The following is a 20,136-nucleotide window of genomic DNA, read 5'->3' as shown; positions in this document are numbered from 1 at the left end:
ATGCAGCTCATTGAGAATCAGCTGTATAAAGATTAGAAGAAAATTATCTTTGCTATAAGATGGCTGAGCTGTTATGACTGGTCTCCTTCTCTGCCATTATTAACAAAGTTGGCACTTAATTTTGCCTAAAATGAAATTTCAATAAGAATTTGGATATTCTCCTAGGACAAAATATTTGAGGAATTTTAAAGGAAGCAGAAAGTGTTTCAGGTTGATAGACAGGCATGGATTGGCTCTGCTGCACCAAGCTCCCCATACCTTACATTTCCCCTAAAGTAAGCACCAGTGGTGTGATGTGTTTGGAAGACAGGAGAGCAGCATTGTCCCATCTGTGCACAGGCTGATAATGTGGGCTGACCAATTTGTTTTTTAATCGTTTAGTTGTGTCTGACTCTTCATTACCCCATGGACCAGAGAACGCCAGGCACTCCTGTCTTCCACTGCCTCCCGCAGTTTGGTCAAACTCATGCTGGTTGAGTTTGACCAAACTCAGTTTGGTCAAACTCCATGGACAAAGACAACAGGGTTGACCAAAGATCCATCTAATTTAGCATGCTGCTTCCCCATAATAACCAGACATATTCCTGTGGGAAGCCCCAAAGCATGGCATGAGGACATACCCCCCTCTTACTTTAGGCCCCCAGGGACGGGTATTGAGGCATGCTGCCCCAATTGCAGAACGTTTTACTTAACTTTGATGTCTACTAACCATACATAGCTGTCTTCTCCATGAATTTGTCTAATCGCCTTTTTAAAATCCATCTGTTTGCAGCCCTAGTAGTTAATTAACTATGGGATTGGTAGTTTAACTATGTGCTGCATGAATAAATACTTCCTTTTATTTACCTTATTTGGATAACCCCTGGTTCTAGTATTTTACACACCTCTTTCATGTCTTTATTTACATCTTTTCTAAATCAGTGTTTCTCAAACAGTGGGCCTTCAGCCACTTTCAGGTGGGCCATGGTGCCACAGTCTGCCATAGTTTTTTGGTTGGACCCATGGTAGCACCAGCCATTCCTTGCATAGCTTTTGCCTCATTCACAGCTGCTGCCTACTGGATTGGCATTTTTACTGAGCTTTCCATCATATCCCCAAGATTTCTTGCCTGCCCTGTCACCATCAGCTAAAATTCCTTCCCCCACCCCTTCTCTCTCCACCCCCATTAGCTCATATGGATTTCTGCATTGTCACATCTGTTGATTTGCATCCTGTATTGAAAATATCCTGCTTGATAATTAAATTGACTTTGCATTGCTAGTCCAAGAGGATCTGACAGCTTTTGAGCTAATTTCATAGTCGTGTAAAAAATTGTAATCATTTGACATCTGATGGCATCACTTTGCTCAATAACTGAGTGACAGGGAAGAACCTGAACCACCAGAAATGTCAGTGTTTTTCAGAATTTCATGTACTGTTCTTCCACTAAGTGCAGTTAATGTGAACTCTTTGTACCTGTCACAAATGCTATTGAGATAAAAAAAGGTACTGGCAGATTAATTCTAAAGCTATCAAAATTCTTTGTCTTATATATACACAATTTGACCCAATGGCCATTCATTTCATGGCCTTATCAGTGGACATTTTGAATAACTGACATGCTGCTTTTAAAATAAAAAAGAACTAGTGTAGAAGTTTATGGTTTTTTAAAAAGGAATTTGAAGTCACATCTCTTTGAATATAAAATGCCGAATTAATGTAACTGAATTAGTAACGAATCTTAAGTACTGTAGTTAATTCTAGTTAATTTCTTTAGTTAATTCTGGGGTATCAGTACATCAGAATAATATTTTGATAAGGACTTTTCTCTCTACCGACAGTCCCGTTTACTGACAGCAGTACAATTGCAGTATCAGTGAAGTCATTTGCCCAGGCAGGCGCATTATGTAACACATGATAACAGCAAAATAATAAGACTGTGCAATGGTGATGGGATAAAATCAGGCCAAATCTTTATTGACAGCAGCAGGCAGGGTATTTTACTGCAATCTATGGGTCACAGCGCCGCTGGACAAAGGTGTCCCTTGCTTATTGGACACAGAACAAGGCATTTTTTTATGCAGGGTGCATAGTTCTTTTCATTGCTGGTTTTTTCTTTCTTTCCATAGCCAAAATTATTCTAGAAGGCCAAGATAGGGCCTGTTTATTTATGGCTTTAGCTGCAGTAAAACTGGGATCAGCCTTTAAGGTCCTTCTAACTATTACCCCCATTGCAGGTAGAAGGCAATGAGTGCAACAGGGATTCAGCACCTGAATGCACAATCGTTCCTCTTCACTCAGTAATTTCTATCCATGGAAAGAGGAGCAGGGAGAGGACGCAATTAACAAGGATATATAAGCTACCTGTTCTAGAGGAATTTTTCTGAGCCATCAATAGTGTGGGATATATCTAAACCTCAGGTGGAAGCCCATTCCACAGCTGTCTGAAGGCATTGTGTCACTTGTAGTACTGACAGCATTTCTTGAATATACTCTCCACTAAATGTTTGGGGCAAACTACATGTTAATGCTAGGTACATAGCTGTGCTTTTAAGTGCAGGGTGCTTTTCTTAACTCAGATTGCTGGTGTGGGCAGCCTGATCTGGATCAGGGCCCTAGAACCCACTGCTATGGTTCAGGCTTCTAATTTGCAGATCTTCCATTGAAGTGATATATTCTTTTCAAAGCAAATGGCACACACAGGAAACTCAAAGCCAGATCAGGAGGAGATAAAGGGTTAAAGCCCCCAACCCTTATGCTGGGGTCTTGACCCTGCCCTGAGTACTGGAAATTTGTCCTTAGAAGAAAAATGCCCCCTGCTCTAAATGGATCTGTCCAGTGGCTTGGGTAAAAAGTATATTTTTTTCACTAACCTGTCCTGTGTTTAGCAGACTAGTGAATAAGCACTAAAGTGTTCAACCTTTCTGGTGATATGCATTGTGGGCCCAGGCATCGCAACTCTCAGTCCCGAACCCTCAACAGATTAAATGACACCTGAGACTGGCTTGGGCTGAAACAGGCCAAAACTTTATTGAATAGAGATGAAAGAGGTTGGGCTTGGGTATAGCGTGTATAGAAATGTAAAAGGACAAGAAAATAGAACAAATATTATTTCCAACTATTGTAAATCACAAGGGGAATTAGCTGACAAAAACGTGTACAATAATTAACAATGTTTTAAATTTTCGCCAACCATCTGTGAGTCCCTTTGCCATCTGAGATGTGACAGATACCTGAAAAAGGACCTTTTCTGCCGCCCCATCTTTAGAACATTTTCTTTCAGGAGGCTTGCCTGGTACTGATTCTGCTTTTTCTTTAGTGAAAGATAAAGACTTTTTTTATTCTCTAGACTAGACTTTTTAATGTGTTGCAGTCCAGCTTCAAAAAAGGTGTGAGGGTTTTTTTCTTCATTTACTTTTATTGCAGAATTTTTGGTGTTGATACTTATTGTCTGAATATTTTTATGAAAGCTGCTTTGTGTCCCCCCCTGAAAAACAGCACACAATAAAATACTCTGAACAAACACAGATAAATAAATAATTTCTGTGATGTCCAGCAATAGAACAAACAGTACAAAAACAGCATAAAACTCAAACACGTAACACCACTCAGGAGATGCAGTTCATCAGCTAGAATCAGGGTAAGAAAACAGCATTTTAATTGTCTTCTGAAAATCATCAGAGAGGAGTCTGACAGATAGAAGAGGGAGAGGAGAGAAGAGACTCCATGACTGAAAATGTTCTGTCTCTTGTTGCCATCCAGCTCACCTCGGGAAAAATGAGGTGCATTTTGAGTCTCTTAAAGATGATTTTAGTAGCTGGGCAACATGCAGGATTCCGTGGTCCTCTAGGTACCTCAGTCCCAAGTTGCTCCAGAATTCATACATCAAAATCAACACTTTGAGTTGCGCTCTGAAACAAACTGGAAGCTTGTATAGTTCTATTAAGAATTGGCAATGTGTGTTCCTTTTATCGATACCAGTTAGCAGCCCAGCTGTAATAATAGTAGATTCTGAACCATTTTCAAAGGCAACCCCATGTAAAACACATCGAGTGATTCTGCCAGTGTGCCTGCACAGCCCTGACCTCACAACTCTTATTGCCAAGCATCCTAGTAACTTACAGCGGCTCCAGTTTTGGGAGGGCAGCTCCATTCCACATCTCCACTGTGTCAGCTGCTGCTGAATCTAACAATAGATTCTATCAGGGCCTGTATTGATAATTTCCTTTCTGATCTGCATTTTCTCCCAGTTGGGAATCCAGAGCAGTATAGAGCATCGGTAAAATGCAGTCAATTCAAAAACATTGTGTTAAATCCAATAAAAATTCCCTACATTCAACAGAACCTAACTCAAGACTGAAACAACATATATCAACTGGTGTGTCCCCAGGATATTTACTTCCAAAAGTCTGGATGAACACATATGTCTTTAGCTGATGCCTAACAGTCGCCAGAGGGACGCAGGTGGCGCTGTGGGTTAAACCACAGAGCCTAGGGCTTGCTGATCAGAAGGGTGCGGTTCGAATCCCCACAACAGAGTGAGCTCCTGTTCCTCAGTCCCTGCTCCTGCCAACCTAGCAGTTTTAAAGCACAAAGTGCAAGTAGATAAATAGGTACCGCTCTGGTGGGAAGGTAAGTGCTGTTTCCGTGTGCTGCTTTGGTTTACCACATGACCTGGAAGCTGTATGCCGGCTCCCTAGGCCAGTAAAGCGAGATGAGCGCCACAACCCCAGAGTCATCTGCGACTGGACCTAACATTCAGGGGTCCCTTTACCTAAGTCGCCAGCAAAAGGGGCAAATGCCCTTCCCTAGGGAGATGATGCCAAACATGAGAAAGTACTGTAAGCACTGCCCCAGACCTGCCTCCATTGGCAGAACCAAAAGCAGGGCCTCCCTTGCTAATGGCAGGGCATGGGCCTGAAGATAATCTGAAAGTATAATACATGATTGCAGCCTTGTATCATTTTTCCAAGAAAGGCCAAAGCTGAAGAATCAGCCAGATATGATAAAAGGTGTTATAAACTAGAGAGGATACCTGAGCATCTATCCATAAAGTCGGATCTAATAACATGCCAAGCTACATGTTTAGGAAAAGTGCAACCCGATCTAGAAAAGGCCAAATTCCTATTCTCCGGAGAGCTATTTGACCAATGGACCAATCTTACCTGGATTGACCTTCATTCATTGGACATTTATTGTGGACTTCTACAGTCACAGCTTAAGAGGATGGAAAGGGTTTCAAGAGGTCTATGTCATCCATATACTGATAAAATTTTTCTTAAAATCTCTGGGCAGCCTTCCCCTCATAGCACTGCATTCATTCATTCATTTTCATTTATAGCTTATTTATTACCATCTCTATTCATGGTCAGGCCGGTGTAGAGGGAAGTTTTCCTGCATGTACCCTCATCCCAAAGAGTGTGGGACTTTAAAAGTAAGCATCAACGTTTTAAATTGAGTTTGGAAATGGATAAGAAGATGTTTCCGAATCCAAGACATATGTTCCCACAAACTGTTCCTGGTGAATAGTAAAGCAACTATATTTTACACTAGCAAACGTTTAGCCTTCAAAGGCATGTAAGCACATTGCAGTAATCAAAGCTAGAGGTTAGTAGGGCATGGATAAGTAGACAAGCTGTCTCTGTCCAAAAAGAAATGCAGCTGGTGAAGCTGTCTTGGCTCATGAGAAGGTTACTGGACCATTGATAAAACCTGGACTTCCAGTGACCTTGTATGAGGAATACAACCACATCCAGAACTGCTTGAACCAATGGTTAGATGAACCACTTTCTATCAATCCTTCCATCTTCTTTGGACTGAGAGTCAGTTTATTCATTTCCATCCAGTCCATTACCAATTCCAGACACTGTTCAGCACATTGACTGCGTCATTTGGAAAGCCACATATTACTCTGAGGGCTTATTCCCTAGTAAGTATATAAGTATATACTTATATATATATAAGTATATAAGACCACAGCCTCAGACATAACAGAAAATTGGGCATCATGTCATTGAAAAGTCAGTTATCATACAGCATATTCATTTATTTAAGCTCTACCACAATACAGGCATTCTTTTACAGATATTCTAGTGCTTATGCAAAATAGTAATATGACATGACAATACAGAAATTCATTCTTCAGGTAACTATTTTGTGCAAAAATAGAATTATTTTACTCTCTGATTTCCTTCAAGTGTGGCTTTTGTAATAATGTATAATATATTTTCATTCAAGGTAAAAACATAATGTGAAATAGTCAGTGGAAAGGAAAACCAAAAAACTAATCCAGATAAATTATTATTGCATTTTTAAAAGAATTTTACTTTAAACTGAGATTACTTATGTAAAGTGTTACATTTTAAAATCTTAGCCACATAAACCCACTTAAAGCTTTCAATGGAAAAATGCCAGCTTTTAATTAAAATAGATTCAAGAAGGGATTGAGAATAATTACACTGGATTTATTTTACGGCTAGCGAACTAAATCAGAATATTGGTTAAGGTGAGACTGGATCAATTGGGATAGCAAAGGTAATTTGCATTTCTAATTCATGCTATGTCATTGTGCAAAGATTTCCTCATATGGATCCTTAAACTTCTCTAGAATGGAATCTCATGAGATGACCTGAAAAGATGAAGGGGGGAAAAATACATTGACGAACGTTCCTGTTAGAATAATGTGATATTTGGGGGGAAACAAAATGGAAGTTTTATTTTAAATGCTATATATTCAATAGGCCATGCAACTCAATGGGAGCACCTGGGAGTAAGCCTAATGGACCACATTGGAGCTTGCTTCTGAACTGATATGCATCGAATTGTGCTTTAAGTATTTACTTCTTCTGGGTAGCATCCAGCAAAGTCATATTGTTAGCACATGGACTTCTGCTTGGGCCACAGAGCTTCCCCCTTCTTTTCCCCACTGCCCCCTCAGATTCCACATTTAGGAGTAAATGAGCTCTACTGACTTCAGTCGCCAACTAAGCACAAGAATTTTCAGTACAAACACTTTGTAAAATTACATTTCAAATTGCCTTTGTTAACGAGTCTCAGATTGTGTGTTCCCATATTATTTATATAGTGATACAGCATTTTAATACCAAATATAGTATGTATTTTATTTTGTTATGCAGCAGCAGAATGCTATCTAATCACAAAACAATATTCTTATGCCTAGGGCACCATCTCCTGCTTGATTTTGGATGCCTTGCTTAAGTTGCTGTTGAGTGCATCATATTAATTAGAGTAGTTGAAATGATGAAGAATTATAATATAGACTGCTAAAGAACCAAGGCATATTGAAAGATTCCTTACTTATTTAAATATTATGTTAATAGTGTAATGATTTGAATAATTTTGTTCCAGAAGTTGATTTTAGAATCATAAAAAGGGAAATCTAAACTTGGAATAGACAAGATGTATGTTGGCTCTTAATTGAGTTGCTGTTTGTACATTAGTAATTTAACAATTATCTCCATCTTCTGCTACAAGCAACACTGACCCTGTTTAATAAAAGAATTATAAACAGTGAATAAATGAAAACTCATCTGCAATAAGTAAGAAAATGAAGTTTGCTGAGGAGCAGTAATTGGTTCTTGGATGCCACCAAGGCATTAGCAATCCATCATTCTCTTGGTTTTTTATTTATTTTAAATTTCTAGTATTTTCAGAACACTGTGTAGGAGCCACAATTTTCTCCTCCTCCTTTTCTGTGCACCAGTGCATGGGTATATTGATTAGATCGCAGTGCAAGTAGAACTCCTGATTTAACTCCGCAATTGAATCAAGATATGAGCTGGTGTTTGAGGGTGACCTGAGTAAAAATTACAAATAAACCAAAAACACATATGCTAACTAGAAACACAATAATTATATTTTCTTTTAACTAAAAAGAAATCCCATGAGTCTTTCCCATGAGCCTCTGCCATCACCAGTGCCTCACTGAAGGAGAAAGCGGACAGAACCACACACCTTAGCACTGTTTGTAGGAACATGAGCCTTGCAGAATCAGGCCAGTGCTGATTCAGTCCAGCATTCTGTTCTCACAATAGCCAACCAGATGCCCATGGGAAGCCTCGCCTCAGCTGTCATTCCCGGTAACTGGCATTCAGAAGAATACTGCCTCCAACAGTGGAAGTAGAAGAACATAGACAACTTGGTAAATGGCCATTGATATCCACCATGACCTTGTCTAGTTTGAAGCCATTCAAGTCAGGGGCCAGCACTACTTCTTGTGTGAGTTTGTTGGCATCAGTCTATTTCAAGAGACAATGGAAGAGTGTGCCACCAGGTGTAAAGTCAAGTCATTGGAGAATTACAAAGCCTGCAGCGACTATAGAGAGTTATATGGGAGAGACATGTTTTATTGAAGATGGGGCATGTGAAGGCGCCTGGTTTCACTGGTGCAGATGCACCCTGGTTGAAATATACTCAGAGTCGAGAGTGGATTTCGTGCTCTTTATTCAACTCATAGTGGTGAGGAGGAATGAAAGTTTCCCCAAAGTATCTGCTTTGTATACATTATTTACACAATGGGCCGCACGTGATTGGCTAATTCCAGAATTCTCGTGTAGGCCAATCAGGTTGTGAATTCACTTCCATCTGGAGCTGGATTGGGTGGCTCCTGCAGACCAATCATACTGCTGCATTGTTCTAGGACCAATCAGACTGCTGCATTCTGAATCCTATTGTTCTAGGACAATTTAGACTGCTGCATTTTGGATCCTATTGTTCTAGGACCAATCAGACTGCTGCATTTTGGATGCTATTCAACTCAGTACATAATACCGGTATTTCTTCTCTCTAGTCTCCTTCCAGCAGTCATTCCTCCTCTGGTCACTGCTGTGGATATACGGCCTCACTGTCTCTCTCAAGAGTTTCAGTGTTTTTTGCGCAATGTGATTGCATCAATGTCAGTTGCTGCTTTGGAAGAATTTAGGGTGGCCGGTTGGAGTTAGTTAGAAATGTGAAAATATGACAGTGTGTAAAAAGTCAATATTTTCATCCAACTTCATTCTTTTGTGTATGTGTACTCTGGGAGCACTGTTGGCGTTAAATCAAACACTTTTAGTTGTTTGTAGTAAGTTTTGAGCATTTTGGATTAGAAAGGATGAGAGCAGAAGATGTCTGCAAGGCTTAACTTTTGTGAACATGCCTAAGCCGGGTTTTTGTCAGAATGTTGATATGGATTGGAATAACAAATAACTACTTAGAATGCATTGCGGAGATTTTACAAAAGCAATGATTTCCCCCCAGATAATAAGATACCCTATTAACCTCAAAAGAATATAACCAGTCAACTAGCTGATCAGACTGAAGTCCTGCGAGAAAAGGTTGAGCAAGTGTTTTGCAGTGGCTGGAAATTATTGGCAGGTTGCAAGAGAATTTTCACTGAAAGGCATCAAGAAAATGACTGACTAAACTCAATGGGTTTATAATCAATCTACCTTGTCTTATCTAAAGAGGTTTAGAAGATATTGTGTTAGATATCTGTTAGAAGAGATTATCAAATTCCTGCAATGTAGACTCAGTGGACTGCAAAGTGTTTCAACAAGAATGTGGTTTAAAAGTTCTAGTCAGTTAGGAGCCCATTGTTAGGAACTGACATTTCTGAGAAACCTTCATGCTTATTTTCTTTAAAATGCACCTTGATCTGAATAAATCTGAAGTTGTAACCCACTGTATGTAGTACAGTGGCTATTCTTTTCAGCTGTGTTACTGATACAGAATATCAAAATGGTTACGGTAAATGATTTCTCCCCAACATATAAAGTGAAGCTTTTCATATCAAGTTCTAACAAACTTAAAAAGGTGTTAATCTAAAAATTGTTAATATAATCACCTGAGATTTCTGACCGGATACATCTAGGATCGCCCAGTAAACAAGACATTGTCCAGTGCCAAACCAAATTCTCATTAAGAGATGAAACCTAGATTGCTACACTCAACAATTAGGCCCATGGAGAATAAAACTTCAGATAAATTAACCCCATTTGTCATGTATGTAAAACCTACATTTTAAGAAACATATTTAAACACATTTTAAGTGGAGCATTATACTATGCCTCAATCCTAACTAAAACAAAGTCTATTTTGATTTGATTTAAAAAGCAATTTACCAACTAAATATAGGGCCAGACTTTGAAAAGCAGTCCAGATTTTCTACCTGCAGTCATAGGTGCAAATTGAGGTACTGCTTTAGAATTTTTCAGAAGACACAATTCTGAAGCCCAATAAAGTTTTTTTGGGGAGAAATGCTTGCCATGTTGGGTGAGGCTTCCTTTCCACCAATCTCCCCCTTCCGTGAGATTTTTAAAAAGCACTTTAAATGTGTATCTGTCTTCACCCTTTACTATTTAATGAATTTACAGTCTTTCCACACTATCTTGTTTTAAGCTAAATAAATTGTGATATTCAACTAAGTTTACTCTGAGTGAACCTATTGAAATGAATGGCCCCAATTTATTCATATTCATTAATTTAAATAGATTGACTCTTAGTAAAACTTAGTTGAATACAACCCATACGTAGGATTGCGTTGAATACCAGTTAATCTCATGAAAAGATAACACTGGTCAACAACAAATTTGTTGTCTGCATTTTTTTCAGCTGATTTAGGACGAATCTGATGCGCTGAATCCAAAAAGCACATTGGTTTTGCTCAATCAGGTCAAGTTTTTGAGCTATGGCCACATGTCATTTTTTACGTTTTTGTTCACATGTACGCTTGTGTGGAGCATTTTAGAAGAAGTTGGTGGGGGTAAAATGCCATGTCAAATGACTGTTTTGATTGGAAATGATTATTTTAATGACAAGAAGTATTCAGGTCCAGTAGTTCTGGGTGATTATGTCAAAAAGGGATCAGTTTGAAGTCATAAAACCTCGAAATCTTCCATAAATTGGTGCGGCAAAGCATAAAGTTGGGGGATCAAAACCCCTGGCTCACTCGAGTACACTGAAGGAGAACTATGAATGGGTGACGTATGTTCTGGAAAAAATTGGTTATGATCAGCATAAGTGGTTTATTTGTGTTGACCTGAAGATGGTGAACATTTTGTTGGGACAACAGTCTGGCTTCACCAAGTTCCCATGTTTTCTGTGCATGTGGGATAGTAGGGACCGTGCTTAGCATTACACGAAGAAGGACTGGCCTGTGCAGGAGGAATTGGTGCCTTGCAGAAAAAGGAACGTCATCAACAACCCTCTGATGGACAGAGACAGAATACTCTTCCCACCGCTGCACATCAAGCTCGGCTTAATCAAGCAGTTCACCAAGGCTCTGGACAAGGATGGTGACTGCTTCACTTACTTGTGCCAGGCTTTTCCAGGATTGACCATGGAGAAGTTGAAAGCTGGCATCTTTGACGGTCCTCAGATCCGTCAGCTCATCAGAGATCCAGAGTTCGGAAACTCAATGAACAAAGTGGAACTGGAAGCGTGGAAGGCATTTGTTCTGGTAGTGAAGAACTTTCTTGGCAACAATAAGGCCAGAAACTACGCAGAACTTGTCAACAACATGCTGACTGCTTTCAGAAACCTGGGCTGCAACATGAGCGTCAAGATGCACTACCTATTTTCACATATGGACCGGTTTCCTGAGAACCTGGGTTCAATGAGTGACGAGCGGGGGAGAGATTTCATCAGGACATGAAAGAGATGGAGAGCAGGTATCAGGGTCGCTGGGACGCAGTCATGATGGGTGACTACTGTTGGACTCTGGAGAGAGACCTCCCTGCCGCTGAGCATTCCAGGAGTTCTAAGAAACAGAAGTTCAAGCCCTGAAGTTTGAAAAATGGTGAAGCAACATTCAATTTATGTGTACTTACCTTTATCAATGTCCACCATTCAGTTTACAGTAATCAATGTTTCTATCAGGTAATCAATATATGTTGTTGGAAAAACATTTTTTTCTCTTAAAAACATATTTAGGATGATATGTGTTGACAAAAATCAGCTGATAATGCCACAAAAATGTAATCGATTTTGTCACAAAATCTGATTTTTTTCAAATCAACATAGCACAAAAACCTGACCTGATGGAGAGAAACGGATGCCATTTCCTGATTCAGCAGTGCAAAAATACCCTAAATCAGTTGTAGAAAACTAGACAACATTCAAAAAGTAAAAAGCTGTTGCCCAGTGTAATCTTTCAACATCTCTTCTGCTTATCTTTCTTTGAGTGTTTTAACATTTTGTCCATATTTTCCTGCCATTAGCTTATACTAGTCATGCCTCCTCTGCTGATAAACAAATTGACTTGCATTGGTTATGCACAGCAACGAAGAATTTCATTGTCCTTGAATCATTCAACATCTGCATCAACTGCTTTCTCATTGCAGAGAAGAATTCAGTGTGATCATGTTGCAATAAATTGATAAATTTTGTTTCTTGGTTTTAAAACTGGATTCTCATGCTTTTGTTTCAACGACTTTTGTCCCTTTTAATGACCAAGCATAGGATTTGGTGAAATGTTTACAATGGTGCCACATTGGGAATGGATGAAGGCATCTGTGGAATTCCTCTCTGCACAATGTGATTATTCTCAATATTTTTTCCAAGCTCAAACAGAACGATTCTTCTTTTTCTTCTTTAATAGAATCTCTAATTCTGCTAAAGTAATTCTACCAATAAGTACACTCTTCTGCTTGCATTTTCTATGTACAAAACGCTTGGTAAGGGTAAAACAACACATTATATTAAATGTGTGGCTGTTAGTACTTCTGGAGAGCTCCATGTTTCTTCTCTTCCACCTTAGCCATGTCCTCCAGAAATTCTGTTGCTATGCTTTCCTAGGACAGATAATTGCCTGCTGGTGACAGGGAATGCTGTCAAACACACTACATTGTGATGTCAGGATATGAAAGTTGTGTCAAATATGCCCTTTTCCCTTATGGGGTATCCAAGAGCCCATATAGAGTCCTTACATAGGTTCCCTATTGGTAGGAGAAAATAACAAAGGCCAACCAGAGAATATTGAGAAGCAAAGCAGCTGGTAAGCTTGATCTTTATTGATCTGTTGCAACAGGGTACTCCCCTCACACGCAGGAGAGGAAGAGGACCCAGAACAATGGCCTGCAAAGCCTTATAAAGACTATTGAAATTGCCACCCTGTAGATCAAGACCACCCCCAGAAACATTATGCATACATCACAGAAGGGGTGTAACCTAAGACCACCCCTCAGATACATCCCACCTACATCACAGAAATTTAAATGTTGTTTTTCTCTTGTCCTTGTTTATCTCCTGTCTGGCAGGTTACTTGATTGGATTTCCTGGGCAGCCTGGCCATTCTTTTGTAGTGGTAAAATACTTATTTCCTGGGCCAGGTCACAGGCTCACACCTTATTCAAACAGACATATCCTAGAGACAGGATTTGTGAGGAAAGAGACAATGGGGAGGCTTTTCCATTTTGGCCATGCAGAGAAACATTTGCTCAGTTTAGGAATCAAAATGGTTCCAGGTTGGCTTTCCTGTGCTGATCTATGTACGTGTGGTTATGAAGGTTGCCATATATCTAAGACCCTAAAATTCCTATCACAACAGAGAGAGAGAGAGAGAGAGAGAGAGGGAGGGAGGGAGGGAGGAAAATATACTGTTCTTTCCATTGATTGAAAAATTGTCAGATAGATGCAGATACATTCTTGTATTACTTATTTCTGAACAAGCTATTTACTCAACTCCCCTGGGGATGCATAGCATGGAAGGGAAGTTTATGATAGAGCTAGGGCAGCAGCTAATTAAATTTTAGTTATTCCATGCAACGCTTTGGGAAGATGAAATGTACAGGGGCGGGAGCCCAGCATTTGCTTTGCTGACTTATTGAACCAACATTACAGGTTAATTTCCTGTGTAGGAGATTTTTCTAGCATCAGCCATATTTTTCTAAATTTATCTAAGGCAGATAGTAAAACAAGTTATCAGTTTTGACTATTTTCTGAGAAAATGTGTACGCTTCTGTTATTGTGGCTATTCTTTTTAAAGTTACTACAAGGATTGACATTCGCTCCAAGGTTGCCTTTCTGGATATATTAGAATTAAATTAATTTGACCTCGTGTTTCTTAAGCATCATTTGGTAGCATTGTGACCCAGTAGAGAATGTTCCTGTTTGCACATAATGGTAAGCTGTGGTCTAAAACAAACCATGAGTTATCTGCCACAGATAACAAGCATGCTGGTGTGCACTGCTCTGCGGCCTGTGCATTCTCTCCCTATGCCTTGCCAGGACGAAGTGTTAGTTTAATATTACATGTCAACCACGGTTTGCTTTCCCCAAACATACTACAAGTGCTGGTTTCCACATAATCCGAAGATAGTGCTGTAGTTTGTTTCCTTCCAGCATGGGAGGGAGGCAAATGCAACTCAACAGCATAAACCATGGTTTATCATAATGACAATCACACTTTACATTGTGGGTGCCCTTTGCAGGATCGCGCGTGGTGCTACAGTTCCCAGGGAGCTTACTGACAGATGGGCTGGCTTGCCTCTCAGTTTTAATTTTTGGAGGTTCACGCCCAGCCTCAGTAATCAGGTTTTTTGCTGGGAGGTGGGGCCAGCCCCATTTATAAATAGGGAGTGGAGCCGAAATAGCCATGCAGTTGGCTTTGGAGATTCACCCTCCCTGTTGTTTAGCTGTTTAGTCGTGTCCGACTCTTCGTGACCCCCTGGACCAGAGCACACCAGACACTCCTGTCTTCCACTGCCTCCTACAGTTTGGTCAAACTCATGCTGGTAGCTTCGAGAACACTATCCAACCATCTCGTCCTCTGTCGTCCCCTTCTCCTTGTGCCCTCTATCGTTCCCAACGTCAGGGTCTTTTCCAGAGAGTCTTCTCTTCTCATGAGATGGCCAAAGTAGTGGAGCCTCAACTTCACGATCTGTCCTTCCAGTGAGCACTCAGGGCTGATTTCCTTAAGAATGGATAGGTTTGATCTTCTTGCAGTCCATGGGACTCTCAAGAGTCTCCTCCAGCACCAAAATTCAAAAGCATCAATTCTCCACCCTCCCTACCCTCCCTTTGTTTAATGTTTCTTGTTTGCAGGTTAACTTTTTCTTCCTCTTTAGCGAGCGCTACTATGGTCTTTGACTGGTTGCTGTTGACGGACGGGGAAATTTTTTTCCTGCATTGGCAGGTTTGTCTTCCCCGTAGCAATTTGTCACAACTTTGATGGTTATGGCCTTGGGTGGAATCCTCTAGCCTTTTCTTCCCTATGGGGGGGGGACGTGAAGTGGTGACTCACCCCCCTGTGGTGGCGATTCCAGGGTCCCCCTCTTAAAGGGGTTATATATATAGGTGCCACTGGCCATACACTGAAAGGTTGTCAGTAAACTACTCTGCGTGCGGGGATATGAGCTGGGCTGCCTGCTACACTTACGTTTCGCAAAGCACCCCCAACTGGGGGGCTGGGAGGGATACACGCCCAAGGCCTAAGCCAAGGTCTTCCTACATTCGGAAGTTTAATAAAGTTGTGGCCTAATTTTAATTCCATATAATGTTGTCAGAGTCTTTATTCCTTTCTTGTGATCCCTGGGGGCTGGGGCTGTTGCCGCCTGGTCACGCAATGTGTAAACCAGGTTAGTATGTCTCACATGAATTTGATACCTGGAAGTTTAAGTCTCTGCTTAGTCCTTAATTCATTGTCTGAACTTTTATTTTCGCTGTATACCCCATACACACCATACAGCATCTGTGTGACTCAGTGAACAGAGCATGTTGAAGATAGACTGGGGAAATACATACTCAAACCCTGCTTAGCCTTGAAACTCATAGTGCATCCCCCGCCCAAGTCCTACTCATGTCACTGAGGCTTGTGCAAGCAGAACTCTCCGGGAGTTGGGCTATAAGGAATGGGATGTCATTACTAAATCACAACTCATATAATTCACAGATTTTAGCTGACCTAGAAAACCACGCACTTTTTAAAGATGACCTGGAATGTCAGAAGCTGATTCTGGAAGCCATGAAATACCATCTCTTGCCAGAAAGACGGACTCTTATGCAAAGCCCAAGAACTAAACCAAGAAAATCCACAGTTGGGACCCTGTATGCAGTTGGAGGAATGGACAACAACAAAGGTACTAATAAACAGTTATTGATTTGATAAAGACAGTTGGCAGAATAGTCCCCATCCCCCATCTCTCCCTAGGAGTGACTCGAATCCTTCATGCAGAAAGAAATCTACAATGTAAATTGTATTGTGGGCTAAACGGTAAAATCTCTTTTAATCTCAATAAATAATTGAGTAGTTTAATAGAAAGGGCAGAATACTGATTGCTCTTCCATCAGGTATTTCAATCTGCTTCATTGTTCTAGAAGAAGAAACACCAAGGGAGTTAGCTGGGTCGCAAAATAAAAATGTTTTTTTAAAAAAGTAATAATGTCAGACACACTGTGATTGAAAAGGTGGGGAGGAGAGAGAAATCCTGGATTCAAAGCCCTAGGTTATCTCAGCTCTCAATGAATCATTGTCTGGAGGTGAACACAGGGAAAAGAAAACTTTAAAATAACCGAAGCAGGAAATTCAACTATAAAAAAATCAGACATTATAGTAATGGGAAGAGATAAAAGCTGATTTACTGAAACATTAATTTCAAATATCCTATTCCTTAATCTTACGATTAAATCTAAAACTATCAAACAAATGAGATTTTGATAAACACATAAACTGGATGTCCTGTGGGTATAGGACGAGTTACAAAAAAATATACTTCCTCCCTTAGTATTTGTAAAGGTGGACAAATACTCATAGGTCTCTGGCTTCAAACACAAAAGCATTCCTTCTTAATTGTCAAGACATATGTGGGCAATATCCAATGGTGTCTGTCCGCTTGCTCAGTGGGACTAATGGTTTCTCTTCTCCCCATTTAGCCCTCAAATATGCTCTGGAGGGTCATTCACATCCCAACCTTTGTCTTTAATCAGTTTTCCTTTATCCATAAGTGTGCACAAAGGCAGTAGAATTTTGTTCCTGTTAACTTCATCAGGATGGCATTCAGTAAGAGAAAAGACAGATTGCAAAGTTACTCACTATTAGGTACTACTGAAAGAGCCACATAAGAATGGTTGAGATGACAACGGTGTATGATGTGTCAAGGTCTTACGGTTGCCAGGAAGCAGAACCTCAGATGTATTAAGTGAACAGCCTGGGCGTGTATGCATTGCTAGAAATTTCTTATGCCCGTGGTCTTAAGAATAAAATAAAGGTAGTGGCCTTGTACCAAGTCATACTCTGGGTTCCATCTCCTTCAGTTTTGTTGGCCATAGCTGTGGTTCTCTAGGGTTTCATGAAGACTTCTGCCCTAGATACCAGCAATTGAACTTGGGACCCCAAAAGTAGAGTCAAACTTCATGGAGTCCTTGTTGGTTGAGCCAACCTAAGCAGAGGGAAAACAAGCCTTTAAAATAGTGTTTTGAGTCACACCACACCTTTACTGGCTTACCTGGCTCAGGGATGCCAGGTCACATGACTGAGTTGAATGCTTTTAAGATCCAGCCTGAGACCCTCCTCTCTGGCCCCACCCCTGCCATGCCTCCAAGACATCCACTTTTTCAAGGCTTAATCTGGTTTAGGGTCCGCTCAGCTAGCAGGGTGCCAGTTTAGTTGGGACAGGGGAGATATGCTGTTGTATCTCCAGCTGGGCTGGAAACCACCTGGCTCAGCCAGAGATCTTCTGGATCCTCACTCTGCTCATCACAGCGGATCTTGCTATAGAATTGCTACTTAAGCCTGCATAGGACCGCAGCCTTAAAATAGTACAGTGGTGCCCCGCAAGACGAACGCCTCGCAAGACGAAAAACCCGCTAGACGAAAGGGTTTTCCGTTTTGGAGGCGCTTCGCAAAACGAATTTCCCTATGGGCTTTCTTCGCAAGACGAAAGCCCATAGGGAAATCTCCGGGACAGTGGGGAAGTGCAGCGCGTCTTCCCCACTGTCCTCGGACCTCCTCCGAAGCCTGGCGATGGGGCGGAGAGCCCTCCTCCCCCCGCCAGGCTTCGGAGGGCTTCTCCGTAGCCTGGCGATGGGGCGGAGAGCCCTCCTCCCCCTGCCAGGCTTCGGAGGGCTTCTCCGAAGCCTGGCGATGGGGCGGAGAGCCCTCCTCCCCCCGCCAGGCTTCGGAGGGCTTCTCCGTAGCCTGGCGATGGGGCGGAGAGCCCTCCTCCCCCCGCCAGGCTTCGGAGGGCTTCTCCGAAGCCTGGCGATGGGGCGGAGAGCCCTCCTCCCCCCGCCAGGCTTCGGAGGGCTTCTCCGTAGCCTGGCGATGGGGCGGAGAGCCCTCCTCCCCCCGCCAGGCTTCGGAGGGCTTCTCCGAAGCCTGGCGATGGGGCGGAGAGCCCTCCTCCCCCCACCAGGCTTCGGAGGGCTTCTCCGTAGCCTGGCGATGGGGCGGAGAGCCCTCCTCCCCCCGCCAGGCTTCGGAGGGCTTCTCCGTAGCCTGGCGATGGGGCGGAGAGCCCTCCTCCCCCCGCCAGGCTTCGGAGGGCTTCTCCGTAGCCTGGCGATGGGGCGGAGAGCCCTCCTCCGCCCGCCAGGCTTTGGAGGGCTCCTCCGAAGGCTGGCGATGGGGCGGAGAGCCCTCCTCCCCCCGCCAGACTTCGGAGAAGCCCTCCGAAGCCTGGCGGGGGGAGGAGGGCTCTCCGCCCCATCGCCAGCCTCCTCCGAAGGCTTGCGGTGGGAGGAGGGCTTTCCTCCCCACTGCCAACATTCAGAATGCTGTTCTGAATGTTGGCGGTGGGGAGGAAAAACCCTCCTCCCACCGCAAGTCCCGGGAACAGAGGAGAAGCGCTGCGCGCCTTCCCCTCTGTTCCCGGACCTGTCCTGAAGGCTTGCGGTGGGAGGAGGGCTTTCCTCCCCACTGCCAACATTCAGAATGCTGTTCTGAATGTTGGCGGTGGGGAGGAAAAACCCTCCTCCCACCGCAAGTCCCGGGAACAGAGGAGAAGCGCTGCGCGCCTTCCCCTCTGTTCCCGGACCTGTCCTGAAGGCTTGCGGTGGGGAGAAAAGCCCTTCTCCGCACCGCCAGCCTGGCAAGCGGTCTCCATAGGAACGCATTAATTGATTTTTAATGCATTCCTATGGGAAACCGTGCTTCGCAAGACGAAAAACTCGCAAGACGAAAAAACTTGCGGAACGAATTAATTTCGTCTTGCGAGGCACCACTGTATACTGGTGACAATTCATTTCTAGCACAGTATTACGTATTGTGATTTGCTGACACAGCTCTTGGTGCTCAAGCTGCTGATCAAGCTAAAAGTTGAGGAGCATGTTGAACATGGGTGTTTTAATTATGTGTGGGAGTGTTACACAAATTTTCATTTTGCCATTAATTGCGTGTCGAGGTCCCCAAGCCACCCCCCAATAACTCACACATCACACATCAATTATGGTTTGGGTTTTTGGCACGATTTTGGCCACAACTTTATTTAAATACATCCAAGTGAGTGGTTTGCTTAGGCATTGGTTCCGACTATCTGTCCTTGCCCAGGGGACAGAACTGACTTCCGGATTCCAGCGAAAGCCAGTGCGGGAAACAACTTTTGGGGAGAAATTGAAGCTGGGCCTCAGTCCCTCACTTCTCACCCTCATGCTCCTGGTGGCTTGCACGGCCCAAGTCCGATGCCAGGAACAAGGACAAAAAAAATGGCAAGCCCCTGGATTCCTTTAACGGAATTCCCTTTCCGCACCACCATTGGAGGGGTAGGCACTTACCCCTCCACCAACCAATTTGAACCAATGCCTAACCGCGAACCTTACAAGTTGTGACGATTTGCTACGCAGTAGGCAAAACCAAATGGCACCAGCCAATCAGCCAAATGGACAAATTCCTACCAGGCCCCTGCCTCAAAGCAGACAACCCCATGGCTCGCATAGCAAGGTCAAGCGAACAACCCCCCCCCCCCAATACAGGGAGGGTGGGCGGGTGATCCGGTGCAAGCAACCAAGAGAACGCTCAAAGTTGGGTGACCAGTATTTAAAACCTCTGACTCCTCCTTCAAAATTGGCAACAAGCAGTTCTCCCCAGCGACCCGATTAACCAATTCACTGTCCCCCACCTTGTATCCCCCACCGCAACACGTGCTCTCTGCTAGGGAGGACACGTTTTATAGAAGATTTCAAGGTCTATCTTACCTTCCATCTTATTGAATATCAATCCTGTTC

The 20,136-nt window shown here is 42.6% G+C and overlaps 1 protein-coding gene across 5 annotated transcripts in view; it reads left to right on the top strand.

Annotated features, from left to right (window-relative positions):
* Window positions 1-20,136, top strand: part of KLHL1 (kelch like family member 1) — a 140,770-nt gene that overhangs the window by 63,041 nt on the left and 57,593 nt on the right. For all 5 annotated transcript variants that reach the window (XM_081907313.1, XM_081907311.1, XM_081907314.1 and 2 more), the window contains exon 6: window positions 15,869-16,055. In XM_081907313.1, the coding sequence (XP_081763439.1) occupies window positions 15,869-16,055 (187 nt within the window). The remainder of the gene's footprint in view (window positions 1-15,868; window positions 16,056-20,136) is intronic.

This window comes from Podarcis melisellensis, assembly GCF_964234715.1.
Source record: "Podarcis melisellensis genome assembly, chromosome: 4".
In the NCBI taxonomy this organism is placed as follows: domain Eukaryota; kingdom Metazoa; phylum Chordata; class Lepidosauria; order Squamata; family Lacertidae; genus Podarcis; species Podarcis melisellensis.
Note: the sequence above shows the minus strand (reverse complement) of the source record. Positions and strands in the feature narration are given on the sequence as shown.